The 20,483-nt window shown below is 37.9% G+C and overlaps 1 protein-coding gene across 2 annotated transcripts; it reads right to left on the bottom strand.

The window, feature by feature from the left end:
* Window positions 1-9,598: 9,598 nt before the first annotated feature.
* Window positions 9,599-19,853, bottom strand: LOC119773632 (collagen alpha-1(XII) chain-like). Of its 2 annotated transcripts, none has more exons than XM_038270692.1 (12): window positions 19,718-19,853; window positions 18,232-18,327; window positions 17,857-17,910; window positions 16,419-16,472; window positions 16,094-16,147; window positions 15,542-15,613; window positions 15,423-15,458; window positions 15,273-15,339; window positions 14,996-15,178; window positions 14,704-14,781; window positions 13,671-13,841; window positions 9,599-10,495 (listed from the first exon to the last, which is right to left on the bottom strand). In XM_038270692.1, the coding sequence occupies exons 2-12, from the start codon at window positions 18,319-18,321 to the stop codon at window positions 10,347-10,349; spliced, it is 1,008 nt and encodes a 335-aa protein (XP_038126620.1). In that variant the 5' UTR covers window positions 18,322-18,327; window positions 19,718-19,853; the 3' UTR covers window positions 9,599-10,346. The 2 variants fall into 2 exon arrangements, with proteins under 2 accessions (XP_038126620.1, XP_038126621.1); XM_038270693.1 differs by having other exon boundaries at window positions 10,470-11,371.
* Window positions 19,854-20,483: the final 630 nt, after the last annotated feature.

Genomic DNA, 20,483 nt, shown 5'->3' with positions numbered 1-20,483 from the left:
ATAAAATTAGAATATCATGAAAAAGTAGATTGATTTCAGTAATTCCATTTAAAAAGTGAAACTTGTATATTATATTCATACATTACATACAAACTCATATATTTCAGATGTTTATTTTGTTTAATTTTGATGATTACAAATGACAACAAATGAAAATCTCAAATTCATCATATCAGAAAATTAGAATATTGTGAAAAGGTTCAAAATTGATGGCCCCTGGTGCCACACTCTAATCAGCTAATTAACTCAAACCACCTGCAAAAGCCTTTAAATGGTCTTTCAGTCTAGTTCTATAGGCTACACAATCATGGGGAAGACTGCTGACTTGACAGTTGTCCAAAAGACTACCATCGACACCTTGCACAAGGAGGGCAAGACACAAAAGGTCATCGCTAAAGAGGCTGGCTGTTCACAGAGCTCAGTGTCCAAGAACATTAATAGAGAGGCGAAGGGAAGGAAAAGATGTGGTCGAAAAAAGTGTACAAGCAAGAGAGATAACCGCACCCTGGAGAGGATTGTGAAACAAAACCCATTCAAAAATGTGGGGGAGATTCACAAAGAGTGGACTGCAGCTGGAGTGAGTGCTTCAAGAACCACCTCACACAGACGTATGAAAGACATGGGTTTCTGCTGTCGCATTCCTTGTGTCAAGCCACTCTTGAACCACAGACAGCGTCAGAAGCGTCTTGCCTGGGCTAAAGAGAAACAGGACTGGACTGCTGGTGAGTGGTCCAAAGTCATGTTCTCTGATGAAAGTAAATTTTGCATTTCCTTTGGAAATCAAGGTCCCAGAGTCTGGAGGAAAAGAAGAGAGGCACTTCATCCACGTTGCTTGAAGTCCAGTGTAAAGTTTCCACAGTCAGTGATGGTTTGGGGTGCCATGTCATCTGCTGGTGTTGGTCCATTGTGTTTTCTGAGGTCCAGGGTCAACGCAGCCACATACCAGGAAGTTTTAGAGCACTTCATGCTTCCTGCAGCTGACCAACTTTTTGGAGATGCAGATTTCATTTTCCAACAGGACTTGGCACCTGCACACAGTGCCAAAGCTACCAGTACCTGGTTGAAGGACCATGGTATCCCTGTTCTTAATTGGCCAGCAAACTCTCCTGACCTTAACCCCATAGAAAATCTATGGGGTATTGTGAAGAAGAAGATGCAATACACCAGACCCAACAATTCAGAAGAGCTAAAAGCCACTATTAGAGCAACCTGGGCTATCATAACACCTGAGCAGTGCCACAGACTGATCGACTCCATGCCACGCCGCATTGCTGCAGTAATACAGGCCAAAGGAGGCCCAACTAAATACTGAGTGCTGTACATGCTCATACTTTTCATGTTCATACTTTTCAGTTGGCCAACATTTCTATAAATCCTTTGTTTTTATTGGTCTTCAGTAATATTCTAATTTTCTGATATGATGAATTTGAGATTTTCATTTGTTGTCATTTGTAATCATCAAAATTAAACAAAATAAACATCTGAAATATATGAGTTTGTATGTAATGTATGAATATAATATACAAGTTTCACTTTTTAAATGGAATTACTGAAATCAATCTATTTTTTCATGATATTCTAATTTTATGACCAGCACCTGTAGATAAGTTTGTATTCAGATCAAGAACTGCACAAATCTGGAAAGTAGTATGCAGAACATATGTGATTCTGGAAAGCATATATATATATATATATATATATATATATATATATATATACACACACACACACAAAAGCATAACCATATATATGTGTGTGTGTGTGTGTGGGGGGGTCTTAACCCATGTTGTTGTCACAGGAATACACAAATAGACGACACAAGCCTAAGTACCTTTTAGATGTAAAATGAAAATTACTTTGCTTGGTGATTTTGTGAAGGGCTAAATGAGGTCATGGTCTTTTTTCTAGGAAATAATGATTTTAGTTTTTGCAAGGTAAACTAGGGAAGTGCTGGTTCTGCCAAACTAAAGGGAGTACTCCTTCACTGCTGCTTTTGGCATCTCAGCAAGTGGAAACCTTATGTCTGTGCGGTGAAGGAATATTTGCCCTCTGAGGAATCAAACAGTCTTTTAAGTTCAAAAGGAGCGTTTCCAAGGGGTTTCAGCTGGCTATTCCAATTAAAGCCATTCCATCATTTTATGTCGCTGCTTTAGCTGTGTCAGGTTGGGTGGAGGTTTAAAGAGGACCCAGATGCAGAGACTAAAGCTGAAGTGGTTCCTTGCAGGTTTAATAACAAAAAGGGTAACAGAAGCTAAAATGAATTCACAACATATGTCATCTCAAGGCACTTTACAGTGCATCAGATAATACAGTCAATTCAGTCTAATTCAGTTGATTCAAAGTTTTATATCTAAGGAAAACCATTTGATTGCATCGACTCATTGACTCGAAGGCAATCTGTCACACTAAGCATGCTTGTAGTGCCAGCGGAGAGGAAAAACTCCCTTTTAACAGGAAGAAACTTCCAACAGAACCAGGCTCAGTGTGAGCGGTCATCTGCTGAGGTCGACTGGGGTTCAAGGAGACAGAAGCAGAGACACAAAAAGCAGCTGTAAAAGGCGGCCCCGTCCAGGAAACACACAGCCAGGCAGACGAGCTCCAAGCCAGCTCCCATGTTAGAGGATGAAGAGAGCACATCCAGCCAGTCACAGTCAGAGAAACAGGACTACACTGTAAAACAGGGCGATCTCCAACATCTATAAACAAAGGTGTTAATGGGAGCAGTACAGCTGATGTTTCTCTTCAGGATGGAGTCACAGCCAAACAGGAACAGACAAGTCGAAGCTACCATGAGAAAAAGCAGAGAGAGCATAACGTAAGAGATTGAACTAAAAGATTCTGCAGAGTGGGAGAGTATAGATAGAATGAAGCAGAATGATGAAATAGGGGTCCCTATGTCCCTATTCTTAAGCACTTTTCTAAGGTCCATATTTGTGTGATAATTTCTTTATATTCTTTTTGCTGCTGTAAACACCTGGATTTCCCCATTGTGGGAAAATAAAGGGATTTTCTATTCTATTCAATTCTAAGACTCTTAACGCCCGATTGCTCCCCAGGCATCTCACGATGGCAGCCCACTACTTCCCAAGGGGATGGGTTAAATGCAGAAGTAAATTTCTCTAATGTGAGATAAATAAAGTCCAACTATTTGCAACGTTATTTGCAATCAATAACTCTGCCTTGCCAGTATGATGGGTTCATGAGGCGTCATGAAACGTTTCGACACACTTTGGCAAACTGTATTGATATTGTGTCGATACTGTTTTATTGAATAATGACAGCTAGCCTTTCAAGATTTCACTCGCTTATCAGTCTGGAGACTCTCCGTTGAAGAAAATTTGGAGCCGTTAACCAAACGAACATCCAATCAGTGTTGGCTTTGAGGCGGGTTGAGGTGTGACGCAACGAGAAGCGCGACAGTTCAGTCTAAAGAACATTGCGGCTTCAGCCGATAAAACTAGTGTTAGCATGGCTATTGAGCAAGTTTTATCGGAATTACGCTGTATTTCTTCACTGAAAGAAGAGCAAAACACTGCTCTGGAGGTTTTTCTCAGAGGAAAAGATGTTTTTGCTCTTCTCCCGACTGGTTTCGGCAAGAGATGATCTATCAATTGGCTCCTCTTCGTCGTCGCTCTGTTACATCATATGCTTCGTTGATCTGATTGGTTTATTTGGCCCGTCTATCACCAACATAGGCCAATCAGCTAACCAGTATTTTCGCCCCTTCCAAAAATTACTTCTACAGAAGGTTTCCAGATGGATATGCGGAGCAAATCTATCTGGCGGAGTCAGGTTAAATGACAGCTGCCATACATTTAAATTCACAGTGTCAGTTTACTCTCTTTGACAGAGTAAACTGGCACTGATTTAAATGATGACCTATAATATGATTTAAGCCATATTTTGCCATAATGTGTTATTTCATATCTTTGTTTAAACTGAAAATATGTTTGATAATTTTAGATGCCATTCATAAATGTGGACATATAACGGGGACATTAAACTGAACATGTTAATAAGGATGTCTGCGGACTTTAATTTATTTATTTAAAATAATAACTATAGCAAGTACGGCAAACTAAGATTTAATTTGAATTCATATAAGTTGAGCGATAACTGAGAGTAACAGGATGATAAAGGAATATTAAAACAAATATGACATCAAAATGGTCCCACTTTTTTAGCATTCAGGCTGCTCCATATTTCTTGATTCATTTCAGGATCAACCGCAAAAGATCAGAGATTTTTTTGGCAGATGCCCTCTTCAACACAGATTAGATTGTAAGTCAGTTCAAAACAGCTCCTGTATCGGTCATGTGACTTTCTTGAAACGATACGTGCACCTACACAGAGTTTTGTTATTCGAGCTTGACACATGTGCCGGTGCATCGGTGTTGCTGGATCCATCACTACTTGCCAGTAATCAGATACCTTGCTGAGGTAATATGTTAGACAAAGGAGGACATTTAGGCTATTGATGTTAAACACAAAAGCTACTCACCATGCATTGTGGATTCCAGCCCAAATCCAGTATTGACAGACTATGCACTAAACCCACAGAAGAAGGTGGACAGCTAGTGAGCATCAAAGACATCACTGAAAATAAAACATCTGATTTCCAAGAATAAATCAGCAAGATGGACCTAAGGGATAAAGTGCTCAAAGAATGTCTGAGACAATGGGAGATAGGAGGAAAGAAACCAGAGGAACGATTATTTAAGAACACACTGCATAGGATATTCCACTGATTTATAGCTGAATTTGCTGATATGACCAATGTTCAATGGCTATAGAGAGTCAGACTGAAGGCCTGGACAGAAGCCCTGATCATAGCAGCACTGGACCAAGCCTTGACCACACTGGACCTCAGAAAATACAATGGATCAACAGCAGTAGATGGCATAGCTCCCCAAACTATCACTACTTTAACACCAGACCTCGAGCAGCATGGATTCTGTGCCTCTCCACTTCTTCCAGGTGATAGAGTTCAGACCTTGATTTCCAAAGGATATGCAAAATTTACTGTACTTTCACCAGAGAAAGTTTTCTTCAGCACCAGTCTAGTTTTTTTGTCATTTACCAAGGTCATTTATTCTCAGTCCTCTCCAGGGTGTGTTTATCCCTATCCCTATTGAGTTTTGTCCTCCTTGTACGTGATGTGAGTGGTTGTCTTTTGGATAATGCTTTGTTCAGCCTGCACTGCGCAGAAGCAGCAGAAGCAGCTATTTTACATGCAAAGTCAATGGTTGATGCTCATCAAGGTGCAGCAAAAAGTCCTGCAGCATGTTGTGAGGAGCAGGAGCAGTGCCTAAAGAGCGTCTGAGGTGGCTGACCCGCTATAGAAGCAGCATCTCCTGGAGTTGGAAAAATTGAACTTTTGCTGCTCGATGCACCACATCAACCAATCAGGGAAGCTGATCTGGGAGCTTCCAGGGAGACAGAAACCTCACTGCTGATGCAAATCGTTGTGATAACTCCCATTAAACAATTTATTAATGCCTAAATTAACTTCATATGTTTGATTTTATTATTCTGGTGCCTGCAGTTTGTATTACGTACATGAAAAACGCCTTCCAGCAGCCGCGAACAGTAGTGGAAAACCATGAAGAGGCGATCGGGCCATAGACTACAGTTAAACAGGATTCCCAGGCACATAGCCCCGCCAGTGTATCTGGGTCTCAGTGGCTCCAACTGCGAAATAACATTTGAAGGCAAGATCTAAATCTGGATGAACTTACTGCACATATGAAGTTTTCAGGTGGACTTTCTCACCTAAAAACATATTAAAACTACTTTTACCCTCTGATTACAGAAAATATAGCTGCCATTGTTACAGGCATAGAAAGGATAGGGTAGCTCCGCCCAACGTACCTCAGACCCACTTTTCGACCGTGCAGCTAGAGCAGTAAAAATGCTACAGCTGCTCGTCAGAACTAAACTTGTACAAGCATCAAAAATGAAGCAGCGCGCGTGTTTTTGCTGCTTCTGATGAGTGTGGTCTGAACGTAGCATAGCTCTCGAATCAGCGCTCTCCCCCATGATTGTGTAGCCTACAGAGCAAGACTGAGAGATGTTTGAAAAACCTTTGCAGGGGTGTTTAGTTAATTAGCTCATGGTATGGCACATGGTGTCTTCAGTATTGGACCTTTTACTATATTCTAATTTTATAAAATACTAAATTGAAGGTTTTTATTAGTAGTCATTTATAATTATCAAAATGAAACGAACTAAACATAAAATGTATCAGTCTGTGTGTAATGAATGAACATAATGTAAAACTTTAAATTTTTGAATGAAATTACGGAACAAAATAAACTTTTTCATGCTTTTACTGTAAATAACTGTATGTGCTCCTTTTGACCTCAATATAGTCTAAGAGTTCATCTGCTTAATGTTTTTTTTTTCTAGACAGAGTGATTTATGGAGTTTGGTTAATGTTACCTTCTCCTTGTCCTCACTTCTATTCATTGACTACCCGTGTATTTTAGACTTAATTTTAAAATTCTATTGTCCTTCTTCAATGTTTTAAACATCCTTGCCGCAACATACGTAGTCTTGTAGAAATTTTTTTTCACTGTAAGCATTATGGAATTATATTCTGTTCTCTATATACTCAAGAGTCAGATTTTCCTGAGTTCCCAGGCTTAAGCATAAATGCTTGATGAAATCAGCACTCTGACCATGAAAGAGTGAGCCTCCAGAGCAACAATGAACATATTATTTGTCCTATTCTTTGGTGGTCTACTAAAATAGAACACCAATCTCGTTTTGCTAATAGTATTTAGCTGACACAAGAAATAACATATTCCATGATTCACTGACTTGCACTGACCAATGGAGGTGAGTTTTTGCACTTCATTTGGTGCAGGTTCACTTCACTCTGAGTCTTCCAGACCTAAGACTAGTAAAAAGGGGAGTGGTGACCTAATGTTTAGGGCATAGAGCTTGGAATCCTGAGGTTGTAAGTTTGAAACGCACTCCATCAGACTGCCACTCTGGGTCCCTGAGCAAAGACCCCTTAGTCCACACTGCTCTCTGGGTGCCCTACGATGGCAGCCAACTGCTCCACAAGGGGATGGGTTAAATGCAGATAGTGAATTTCGTTGTCCTGTACTTGAGACAAAGTAATGGAAATAAAAAACGCTGAAAAAAATAAAAATAAAAAAAGAATAAAAAGAATCTTCTGGGTGGGCCGGATCATTCCAAAACTATTTAGCTCGTTGGAGGTGAGACATGTGTAGAAATCCTCTAGGGGTGGCAGTGGAGAGCCACAGAGGTGGTTTTTCCTTAGAGTCAGAGCAGCACTGTACATCTATTGGTCAGGATGTTCTCTCTTGTACATTTATACTATTTTTACACAGAGATTAAGGTTTGTTTTTTTCCTTCTCTGCGTTCTCATTAAGATAAAATGTTGCTCTGCCTTTTCATTAATGTGGATGGTGTTTACAATAGAGCCCTGGTCCTCTTTAGTGCAGTTAGGTAAATTTAAATGTTTGTGAATAGCTCTATCTCTTCTCGTTAATTTTCAGCTATAAATGTAGTGTGGTCCTTGACTTACAGAAAGCTATAATTTCTTGTGTGTTCTTGGTCTGGTGCTCACGGCCCCCATGGCTTAGACCTCCACCCTTAAGTTTAAGAAATTAGTAAATTCTGCAGCATTTGGTATTGTGTTTATTTTGATTTTCTTGTAAGCTCTTTTCTATATGTATAGTAAGCTAATAGCTGCATTTTGTGTGCAAGGATCTGTCAAACTTTCTCAGTTTCTTTGGGCAAATCAGGATACAGCAGTTGACCACAAAATGTTTTATTTTTCCAGGGTGTTTTTATATGTCCAGTTGTTGTGGTGATCTTAACCTCAGTGTCTAACTCCCAGCTTTAACCTCTGACATTTGCAAAGATCTCTTCAAGCCTGTTTTTTTTTCTCTCTTTGACATCTAAGTAAACATCTTGCATTGGTCCTGTAGCACCACTAGATGTGTTCATTGGAAGATCAGTACATCATAGGTATCTGTTGAAATGTGTGTAGAGTTTTTGTCATAGAAACTCAGAATATAGTTCTGATGGGATAAAATTCAGACTATATAAAATCTTCAGTTTGTGTAATAGTAGTTCCTTAAACCTTTGTTGCTGTGGCACAACCTGACTCTCTGGGAAGCTCAAAATAAAAATATCTTTAGCTGTCAAAATATATAAAGGTTAGAACTTCAAAGCATATCTCTGACGGACTTATGGTGAGAAAAATCAGGCTTGTCGCTCCTGACCAGATGAACTCATTCAGAGGAATTCAGAATCAACAGCAGCTGTATTTCTGACGTTTTGATGGTCTTGGCAACAGTGCTTTGACTTTACACATCATTTACTATAGTGCTTTTCACATTTTGTTATGTGAAAACTACAAACTTCAATGTATTTTATTAGAATTTGATGTGATAGATCAGGGTTCTGTAAGCCTTTTTTTTCAAAGCGTCCCTTTTTATTCTGTTGCAACAATATAAAATATGCCAAGAGCCACAATAAAGATGTTTTTAATTATTAAAAGCCTCGAAAAATACACCAATATTTTCCTACATTGTTATTAAAATAGAAATAGTAATAGAAGAAAATGTAAAATTATAATTCAAGCCTTACAAGAATCCTTACAAAAAATCGTTATTTTTTAGCATGAGACAAGCTGAGTGGTCTTTCTTAAATATAAAGGAGGCAGAACAATGGTTAGCCAATCTGCAAATATAAAACATCTAGTTAAAGCTAAAAACATAAAATGACTTTTAAAATCTTGTACCCCTTTTGTTTTTGATATTCTTTGCAGATATAAAATAGAAACATATAAAGCTGTTCTTATTGCCTTTTAGAATTAAAATAATTTCTTATTCAGTGTCATTACAGCTACACTGAAGGGGCAAAAAAAAAAGCCACATGTGGCTGTGGAACTGCAGGTTTTCATAAGTCCAAAAATTAAAAAGTGCATTTGTATTAAGCACAATTTTTGTAATGAAATAAGCAAACTAAGAATGATGGATTGAGCTCAAATATGGAAATTCTGGAAGAGAAAATTTTTAGGGCAGCAAAAGACTGTGGCAAAGGCAGTGAAGTTAAACACCCAGCGTTTCAATGGAAAAATTCAGACCAACATATATTAATGTTTTGCAATCGCTGAACCTAAATCATTGACATTCTGATGTTCTCAGACACTTAGCATCCAGTTTTACTGAGATTGAGCTGTATATAGGAAGATAAAATATGTCTGGATGTGCTAAGCTGCGCCAGTACTGTACACAAATGTAACCCCTGTGTAATTAGGTGACTTCTAAAGGCAGTCATTTACATTGAGTTTAAGTTATGGCTATAAGGGTAAATTTTCTTCTTTTGATAGGTTTTTATTTGTAAAATCTATTTAATTATTTAGCTTGCATTGTACAGTCAAAAGCTATTTTTTGTTGGTCTATCATTAACAATAATATGAACTGAAAAGTAATTAAATTAACCAATTTTTACTAAACTAAATGTTAAAATCTTTTAGAGGTATTAAGGATTTTGCAAGCCACTGCCGACAAATGATAACATCAATTCATAAAATGACACATTTTCCAGACATGTATAACATTTTCAGTAGTTTTATTGAAAAATGCCTCTTCCGTTTCAGAAATAAATAAGAAAATACGGCTGTGTGTAAATTCACAAAATGTGCAGTTGAAACAGTTGAAAAATGCAATCCTATATCCATAGTTTTGCCACCAAATCCAAACTGCCTTGACAGAAAAAAAAAAAAAAAAAAAAAAAACTATATTCTGACCACAGTAAATATACAACATAATCATGCAATTTAACATTTGGTAACAAAATAAAGAAACAGATTTAAATTGTTACAGTTAGTCAAACTATCTTGTTGTTTACAGGCAACAAAAATAGCACAATACTGAATTTGTGTGGCATTAAATCATTTGCTTGAAACCATTAAAGGGTCTGAAACTGCTTAACATCTTGAAATTGGACTGAATCAATATGGACATTTTGTTACTGTCTACAAAACACGCATACTGAACTACTTTGTGGGTTTTTTGAGATGCTTGGTGCTTTACAAACTGGAGTCTGATGAACACTTGCAGATATATTACATGCAGACATAAAAGGGGAGAAAAACACTTAGCAAGCACACAGGTTTGTAACAAAACTTTCTATTCATCTCGCTATATTTTTTGTGTCAAAAAAGAAAAAATATATATATATTTATAATATATATGTTCAACAGATCCAGAGGTATCAAACCTCATGTAAGTATTAGTTTGTTCTGGGTATCCTCAATAAATCGTTCGGTGATTATTAATTCTGCAAACTCTTGTTTGTAGCTATGATGCCAGTCTTCCTGTATTGCCTGATTGTAGTGATCTCTGCCTTCGCTGGGCTCTGGAGTCACCGCGTGACTGTATTGTCTCAAATGCTCCGACTGGCTCCACAGGTATAGATTCTACCTCAGGTGCAGGCTGGTAACGGATGTCTAAAAGAACATTTGGCCATTTTAAAACAAATACAATTTCAACAAGGGGTGGCTTCAACAATGTTTGGCAAGAGTTACACTGTGGAGTTAACAAATATCCTTATTGAATATAGAAATGATTGCTTCCTAGAGTAGAAGAACATCTGAAAATAAAAACAGCTTTAAATTCATTTTTGAATTCTTACAGTAAAGTCCAACATGTTTTTTTTTTATCATATAGTGGTAAAATAACCAGCTTATACCACTCCGAAAATATTAACTGGCAGGAAAAAGAAAACATTTCGCTGAGTTGACCAATGCTACAAATATGAAGATATTCAAAAGAAAAAAATGAAACATGCTTTAGTCTGAAACGGAGCTCCAAAGGTCACTAAAGCGTCATAATCAAAGGGTTATGCTCATAGTAAGTAAGCAGAGGGTTATGAGGCTCAAGCTCAATGAAAAGGTTAACGTGATTTTTGTTCCCTTATTTTATTAGTAAAATGTCCCGATTCAGTCACTTAAAAAGCAAAAAAAAAAAAAAAAAGGTTTATTTACACCTTTGTATTAATATATGATGTCCTCTTTGTTAGTAGCTGCGTTGGCTTGTGTTTGTACATGCTGCGTCCTTCGTAGAAAATATTCAGTCTCTGTTGCTTTGTTTATTCATTTCCCATCAGTTTGTGGATTAATATGCAAACAGGCCAGCGGGTTGCCATCCCTGTAGCTTGTAGCTGTGACATCATGTTAGTGCCAGCACACTCCATTTTCTCACTTTTTTTCCTTCTGTCATGTTAAATATGTCCATGGTGATTATTCTTACAAGCTCCAAAGCAACTGGGCATCTCAGAATGTAAATGGCACAGAGGACTTAGGAGAAAGGGTACTATGCCAAACCTGAAAACAGTTCAGAAAGGGTGTGGGTTATCAGCATCCCGATTAATGCAATGCAAGTTATCATACATCATCAACACATTGCTTACATGCAACTTTTTAAAACTGAACATCAAATGTATGGAGGCATTAAAATGTTGCATTTCACAAGGGTTCCCCCCACTATCTCCAAACCAGCTGTTGTGAAAATCTGCAAAGCTAGCCTGCCAACGTTTACATCAGAAATGGTATTAAAACATTTTGTGCTGTACACAGAAATGCAGTAAGTGTGGGTTTTTTAAGGAAGACTGTTTATTCCAGCCTTAAGTAAGACATGAGTGTTTCCCTTTAGGGGGTGCTAAAGAAAGACATCCATTGTCAAGAGTATCATTCTATCCTGAATGCTTGTTGAAATGAATTTACACTCTACCATATGCAAGTAATATATCTTAAAACAGGCTATAGTCCCAAAATGTGTAGTTATTGACTGTCTAAAGCTGTGAACCACATAAGAGTTTCTCTACCATGGCATTTTGGTATAAGAACCATAACTTTAAGTGAAGGTATTGGTGGTTGTACAGTTTTTATCTATCTATCTGACAGAGATAAGACAGAATTTAACAAAATAACAGCTTATTATTTACATAAACATGAATATTACTTTGGTATCTTAGCTAATTTAGCTGACAATATAAAATGTTTTACTCTCTAAAATCCCTTCCTTTTATGTTTTCTGTGACCTCCTCTTCATACTTTGATACTCATATAACTTAATAATAACATTTAAGTTCAAAGCAGAGCACCCGTTTTTTTGAAGTGGATATTTTTTTTATGAAATCATCTAATTGATCATAGTGTTCGCATGGGGACATCAGTATCCTTGATCACTATTTTGGACTAAGCTCACCAGGTTGTAGCATCTCTTCCACTATGTTTTAAGGCTTAATTCTGGGGATAAATCTCACAATATAATTGAATGCTGTATTCATCTTTGAAAGAAGTAAAAAGTCTGAAAGGTAACTTAACACTGAGTAAGGAAATTTATATGGGCAAAAGTTTTTTTTGGAAGGACATTAACAATCACAGACAGTAATTCCTGGAGTTGTAGAATGACAAACAAAAAAAACAACTTAATTCAACTAATTTAGTTTTATTTCACTCCTAACTAATCATACTTTCATTTTCTAATCATAGACTTTTTGAGTTATTCTTCAAATTATGACTAATGATAACTTTTTTTCAGTCTGAACACTTTCAGATGTAATTCATGACTGAGAAAAACAATCAATGCCATTTTTAGTAATGTATCGTACGTGCTTAGTTAGCTGGAGAGAAATAGGCCAGTTTTTGTTTCTCTCACAAATTCGTGCTATTTTGTCTTGCCATAAAGTACATGAATCAAATTCTGCTCTTCGTTTTTTTTAGCAGTTTATTTTTTGAGTTTGAATTTAATCTGAAAGCGCTCTAAAATCTTTAGAGAGGCTTCAGATAATTTTCTCAGACATGTAACCAAAAATGAATTACAGCACTTTCCTCTAGACAAATGTTTGGGAGATGTTTGTCACTCCGCTTCCTGTGGATCCATTAATCATTCAGACATTAAATTGACTTACAAACTAGAAATGAATGTCAAATCTAAATGTGAGACAACTTGCAGAGAAAGAAACTTAAGATCTTAGCATATTTTAATCATTTGTGCTTGTCACAAACATATTTTATTTTCATATGTTTGCCTTAATCAAATAAAAATGTCAGATAAGCATAAGAGTCACAAACCACAGTCTGTAAGCAGCTAAATCAGTTGCAAAAAGCTTTGGGTTTAAGTTTGGAATACAGTAAAAACATCTGTTGATATTATTCCTCCTATTTCTTAAAGAGGAAACTTAAAAAGAAAGGAGGAATGAAAATCACCTAAAAAGGATAAGCACCCCAGAGTCCTTTGGAGGAAGGTAAGATAGGGGTGGTCTAAATTTATTGCACAATACTGTTTATTAAATCGATTTCCTCTTTAGCAAAGATCTTCGTAGGAAATCCACTTTAGTGGTGTTGTTTAATAGTTGGACGTTTGTTTTGGTTTTTATAAAGCAGATCTGTAGCACTCTCAATATTCTGTGAAGGTTCTTCTACCAGACATATTTATCCTACTCCATAAGGCTGGATCTGGAATGGGTTTAACTTAACTAAATTAGGAACCTGTACATAAAGACGTCCATACATCATCAGAGAAGTGCAGCAATAAGTTCCAAATGTCATTAGTGTGCCATCTTTTTCTATTTTCTCAAGCCAAACCATGCAGGACTTATATATATATATATATCTATACCTGTGTATCCTTGTCCATTGTAAGGAATGCCAACACACTGAGAGGAGTCACAGTATCCAGGGGGTCCTGGTGGTCCCCTCACACCTGGAACACCTTGACGGCCTGGGGGCCCACGAGGCCCAGACGAGCCAGAAGGACCTGGAGGACCTGTTCTAGATTCTCCTGGTGGCCCTGAAACAGAGAGTGAGGCCCGTTTAGGAAAGGAAGTCCCTCTGGGGTTCTACTGACATCACCTATGAGCTTTCTGTGGAAACAGTAGGGGTTACGGATCCACAGCTTCCACTTTTCAACTGCTTAATTAGAGAATTTGGCTAAGAAAAAACAGAAGAGAGCAGGCAGGGGCTGAGTGGAGTTACCCCCAGCCCGTCTGTCTAGACAGAACAAACTCAAGATGGAATTTTCTCCCCCTTTTCCCCTCTCCTCTAAGTGAGTCCATGTGTTGTCAATGAAGCCACCAAAGAAAGCTCATTCTACAACAATCTGAAACTCCCACACACACAACTGAGTCATCAGTGTGGACTTCCTCCCACTGGTCCATGGTGTTTTCTCACTTCATTCAGAAACAGTCTTCTGTGTTTGCTTTTCAGGGACAGACATAAATAAAAGGTTTCTGTTGCTTCCAAAAACATTCTAAGAAGATGTTTCTACAACAGCTTCTAAGCTTTGAGTAAGAACGGACAGACGAAGTCCATGTAGTTTAAATCAGAACCTCTTGTCAAAACCACCAGGATTTACTACAGAAAGTCGAATGGGAATGTGGAAGTATGATATAGATACGGCATAAACGCTTGAAGAAAAAAAAAAACATGGGAATTACGTAGTGGAGCTACCCAAAATAAAGTGTTGAATTATGTGTACAGTCTTAGTGCGAATAAAATACAGCAGAAGATGTTTTATATTACTGACTGGCTGCCGGAGGATAGAATTAAGTGCAGACGTTTAATCTGATTTGGTGAACTTGGCCCTGTGAAATGTTTTAGTTAGAAATGGCATTCTTGTACAGAAAAAAGGAGAATAATGATGACTGTATTACCTGGAGGTCCAGTTGGGCCTCTTTGTCCTCTAATATCATTTCCTGGAGGTCCTCTTTCTCCTTTCTCCCCTGGTAATCCTGCAAAAAATACTGTATTAAACTCAAACTTCTTTATCATACTATGACCTCCATGAACAATGGAAGCTGCAGCATCATGCCAGGGAGATGAAGATTTAGCATTATTTTTTTAAAGATTATAAATGACTTACAAACATTTGTTGCACAAGATATTTTTTTTTTGTAAGTAGTCTAGCATTGCAATCAATATATCCTGATGACAACAGAAGTTCACCTCTTTCTCCTTGATTTCCGGGTAATCCAGGGCTTCCGGGGAATCCAGATCTCCCGGGCTGCCCGGGTTCTCCTCGGGGTCCGGCGTTTCCAGGGGGCCCCGGAAGACCGGGAGGCCCAGGGGTGTTGCTGCGATATCCGGAGGGAATCTGGTTAAGCATCGAATTAACTCTGCTCATCTGGCCTGCAACAAAAGCACAAGTTCAGATGGATTTAATCAGATTTTCATGGTCAAGGATAGTTAAACTGTCAGAGGCTTGAGAGATTGTTTTGCTCACTGTTCACAAGCTGTTCACAAACTTGTCTGGCAATGGAACGCATCATGTTTTGGGATGCAAAGTCTCCCTAGAAAACCAAGACAGTTTAATGAGGACGAGCATTTATGATTTTTTTTAAGTAATATATAAAATGTTGAGTGCATTACATGCCTTTTCGCCCTTTTCTCCTTTAATGCCAGCAGGTCCCTGGTGAATAACACAATTAGGACAAATTAAGTTTCAAACCTTTTTTTATGTTGTACAATTTAATCTCTGTATTCAGTACTCACTGGGCTTCCTGGGTCTCCTGGTTTGCCTGGTTTGCCAGTAATTCCTGGTACACCTGGATTCCCAGGGCTTCCCTAAACAGTGAAAATCAAATGAAAACCACGAATCACCTAGATTTAAAGGCAGCATTCAACCTCTGCTCCCAGTTAATAGTAGTATAACAGGGATTGAGTTGGGATTTGTGTTCTGATAGCTGCAGTGGGGAAAACTGGCAGCCAAGAACAACGCAGTACATGGAAGTGCGTGTACACCAACCATCACACTAATGGCTCCTGTGGTACTCTGGATGCTATAGACCATATGTGCTCTGTTAACATGATGGCTGGATTAAGCAGATTCAGACCCCAAGAAACCGCAGCAAAAGGGAAAATGTGAGATGCATGCATCATTCTCCCAACAGTGGGGGAGCCAGTCTGTTTTTTATGTGCTGTTCCAGCAGAGTGGAAATATGGGGCCAGAGCAGCAGATTCCTAATTATTTTATTTTTTCAAAATATACAGAATCGGTAAAATAAAACATTTAGCAATATTTATTTGGCATACGTAGACACTTACCATGGGCCCTGGAGGGCCTCTAGGTCCAGATGGCCCCTCCTTTCCTGGTGGCCCCTTTTGAAGAAACAACATGCCGTCACATGTGAGTTACAGCTCCTTGGGGATTATGTTGGTTTAATACATCAATGTCATGATGTAAGTTTGGTTTTGCCTTAACTGTACTTTTTTAGATTAAGCAGTAGCACTTTTACAAACTAAAACAAATGTAAATGCAGTAAAACACCAAACCCATATTCTGACTTAGAACCCCCATGCAAACCATGATGTAAATCCACTTAGGGGCTTCTGACTTCGTTTATCGAGTATCCAAATGTGGAAATCTTACCCGGGCTCCATGTTGTCCCATAGGACCTGAAGGACCGCGTGGCCCAGGAGGACCCTGGGAAAAAAGACAAACACTTCATCATGATTTGATCATTAAAACCTTTCAACATTTTTGTAGCTCCCTTATGCCTCTAAACTCTTTATATATAAACTGAAAGATGTTTTTACTTTTGTTTTTATTAAGCCAATGATAACATATCATTTTTGCTTGTAAAAACTAGAATAAGTCTCCAGGGTTTAATTAAGTTTATTTCTCTTCTATGATAAACTGCATTCACTTAAACTGCTAATAAGATGCTGCCAGTATGAACATGGAACACAGAATGGGACCTTTGGCCAAATTTGTTCATTTCAAGTCCAAGCAATGGTGAAAGACGGACCAGCTGAGTGCTGGTAGTTAAATAAATGATATCAGCTGGTATGAAGAAAAAAAACACAACCTTAGACGCATTATTTTAAACCACTGCAAATTGGATTCAATGTTAAATGCCAACTGAAGTATAAATTGTGAACTATGGTTGTTGTCAAGCTTAATGTTTCTTCACAAGGTAAAACTACTGGATGAAAACCGAACTCCTTAATGTCAATTAAAGCTTTTTTAATTCATGACCTTCTTCACTTACAAGGATGTTCCATTGCCAATTGTTAGGATAATTATCATTAATGATGCATGAGTTAATTACACCAGCTAATTTTAGCTGCCTGTTGCATATCAGAAATTATGTTTTCCACAATAGTTTATCTAATTAGGCCAGCTTCTCTGTCTGGATATACAGTACAGTTATAATCTTCATTCTGTACGTGGCAAATATTTGGGAATGCAATGAGAGTGGTGTCCTTCAGCTAAGAACGAAGTGTAATATTTTGATAAGGCTGCAGCCATGGATGTCTACTCATCTGCTAACGTGTATGATGTAAAATGTGAGGGTGTGGCAGACTGGAGATGTATAAAATGCCTTTTTAACTGTTAATCGGGGCCACTGCCGCAGAGGTGAGCGGCTGCCTTCTGTAAACTCTAAGCAAATTCTCTGATCTGAGTAAGATTACAATCTCTATCAAAATCTGTTTTCATGTCTCATGGTTATTCAATACTTGTAAGTTAGAAAGTGTTATGTAAAGAGTTTGTCCCTAGAGATCTCTTTTCAGGAAAAAGAACCGGAGAGATAGAGCTCCAAGGTGCATACTTTTGCATCTTTAACACCATAGAAACATGAATCTAGTCTTTGTATTCATTTCAGCATTGCTTTCTCTTGGAGCATTTGTCACTCAAGAGGACTATTAAGGAGGATGGATTCTCCCTAAAGGTAGGCCTGATAAAGCCACAAAACTCTATGTGGTTTCAACCTGATTGTCGAACTGAACTTTGAGAATCAACACTGCTTCCTATGAAGAGTTTCTAGTTTCCCCATCATTAACCACAAATGACTGAAAAGTCTTACTTGCAGACCAGGCATGCCTTGATCCCCGCGATCTCCCTTAGGTCCTGGGCGACCCTGAGGAAGTAGGAAGAGGAAAAGAGAGGACTGCAGTCAGCTCTTTATTCTTCGCTTTGCCCATTCATTTCCTCTGTATTTGTGATTGATGGCATATTTTAACTAAAAAAGTTTAAAAAATAACAAAGCTCTCAGGGTTTCTGGCTGGAAGAAGAAGGGAGTGTGATGTGTTTTGACATCAGTTATAAATCTCACTCAGCGCTGATGCGCAGAAGAAATCAGGCTTTCTAACCATTCAGAAGGTAGATGGTGATTGCAAAGGGAGCAATTAAAAGAATAAACGTTCCTGCTAACATGAGTTATCTGCATAAAATATCTTACAGGTTCTCCAGGTCGAGAAAGTCCTGCAGGGCCTTGTGGACCTGGTGGTCCCATCGCTCCTGGAAGACCTGGATCACCACGTGGACCCATTGGACCCTAAAACACAAGGTGTCAGAAAACAAAAAAAATTGGAAGGAGGATAGAGTAATATTTAATTAGCCCTGCATCTTTAATGACAGACATTTCATTATTCAACAATGTAAACGGACCTTCAAAATATTTGACAAGGGTTTCATTAAAGTCCATCATTGGAAAATATTTACTTTGAGACTTATATAGACTGTTTACCTTTTATCTAATTGCTGCTTCCAGACAGTGCATTGCAAAACTACCAATACCTCAAAAACTTTTATAGGTTCGTTACCATAAACCTCAAAATGCTCTATCGTAATTTTATACTATTGTCAAACAAAAAGTTGTGCATTATTCTAAAGTAGATGGAAAATGATAAACGATCTAAATAACGTTACTCTTATTAAAGCTGTAAGTGTTATGGAGTTTGTCTTTTTACAACTTTGCATGTGTAAAAACTGGAATGTTTGCTCATTCATCTTTTTAAAATGTGTCAGTTTTAGTTAGATTCAACAGAAATATAAAAGATTTTTTAAGTCTTACCCAAATTTAACAAAAATATTTAAGCGTTGTACATTTTAACACAAGGAATACAGTTTGAACTAAATCATTCCACTGCTTTGGCTGTATTTTGGGGGGTTTATCCTTTACATGTAGAAGAAAAAGACTGATTCAAATCTCATCTGAGCACATTTCTTACATGTTTTTTTATGTTGTACATCTTTTGGTGACTCTTAACAATTCAACATCTTTGCCACACTTCTGTAAGGCAGGATCCATCCATCCATTTTTCGTCATGATTTCCCAAGCGAGGGGTGCTGGTGATCTCCAGCTGTCTACAGGCGGGAGGTGGAGTACGCCCTCAACAGGTCCCAGTCCATTGCAGGACGTAAGGCAAGATGATATTTAAATTTCTTGCTATGGCATAATACACCTTTTTACTTCTTTTCTTTCTTATGCTCTGTAACCTTAAGAATTTTGGGCAAAGTAATTTGTGTTTAATGTGTGCATCTGCTGCCAGGTGACTGTTGAACACGCTAAATATTATACTATCCTTTGTATTTACACTTCCAAACATTTGTAATATAATAGCCAATAACTATTAAACCCCAAACCTCCCTTTGTAATAAGAATATTGTACAAACTGATATTGTTATGAGAGTATATTTGCTTTTACTCCTCAGTAAAGTCCAGAGAGGATGTATGTACTGCACACCTAACGGTCCTGTTGACATATCTCTGCAGTTCCTCCCACAGGTGGATTTTATTTATTTATTAGATTACCTTGAAAGAGTATTAATGCTTTTGCACGGAACTGAATGAAAGGCTTTCACAACAGTAGTATGGTACACAGCAATTGTAGCTGCTAGTAACAAACTTCAGTATGGTTTGCGTGATGTAAAGTTGGACTCACAGGGTTTCCGGTTGTTCCTCTATCTCCTCGAGGTCCTTTAGAACCTGGGCTACCCTGAAAAAAGTGAAGTTCCAGAAGCACAAAGTGAGTGTAACACCAGAACCTAATTGTAAAGACCTAAACCCGAAAGCATTAAGAATTCCCTGCTGGGCTTAAGTAAGTTTACTCAGCACACATATTCAAGTGGGAATGCTTATGCATTCCCACTTATTGTTTTTCTGTTTCTCTTTATCAAGTGGGAATGCTTATGCATTCCCACTTATTGTTTTTCTGTTTTTCTTTATTATTATTATTATTATTTTTCCGTACGTTTTTGGTCGTTAAACTACTTCAACAGTTTTCAGCCGACTTAAACAAATTTGGTATCAAAACGTTCAGCTCGTTCAGGAGACCTCTGCTATATCTTTTGGTAAAGATATTTCTTGTAGTTTTCGCGATATTCAGCTTTTTCTGCGATTTTTGGCCCCATTGAAATGCATGTAGAATTCTCAGATTTAAGCAAAATTCAGCTAAAACTTTAACATCTTTGACCTTTAACTACTTCAGCATACTTTCACCTAGAAACACCATTCAACTTTTAAAATGTTTCTGTATCTTTCTGCTATTACTGTTTAACTCAGCTTTTTGCTAACTTTTACAGTTTTACTTCAGTGAAGCTTCAAACTTGAAAAGAAATTTTAACGATTTTCAGATTTATAATGGAAGTCTATGGACGGAATTCTTCAACTGCCAGAGTGCGTGCTCTAGCTTTTGAGCTGTTCTGGTT

Source organism: Cyprinodon tularosa, unplaced genomic scaffold, assembly GCF_016077235.1.
Source record: "Cyprinodon tularosa strain WSP-4 unplaced genomic scaffold, ASM1607723v1 ctg772, whole genome shotgun sequence".
Taxonomy (NCBI): Eukaryota; Metazoa; Chordata; class Actinopteri; order Cyprinodontiformes; family Cyprinodontidae; genus Cyprinodon; species Cyprinodon tularosa.
The sequence above is the reverse complement of the archived record's forward strand: the minus strand, read 5'-3'. Positions and strand labels throughout refer to the sequence as shown.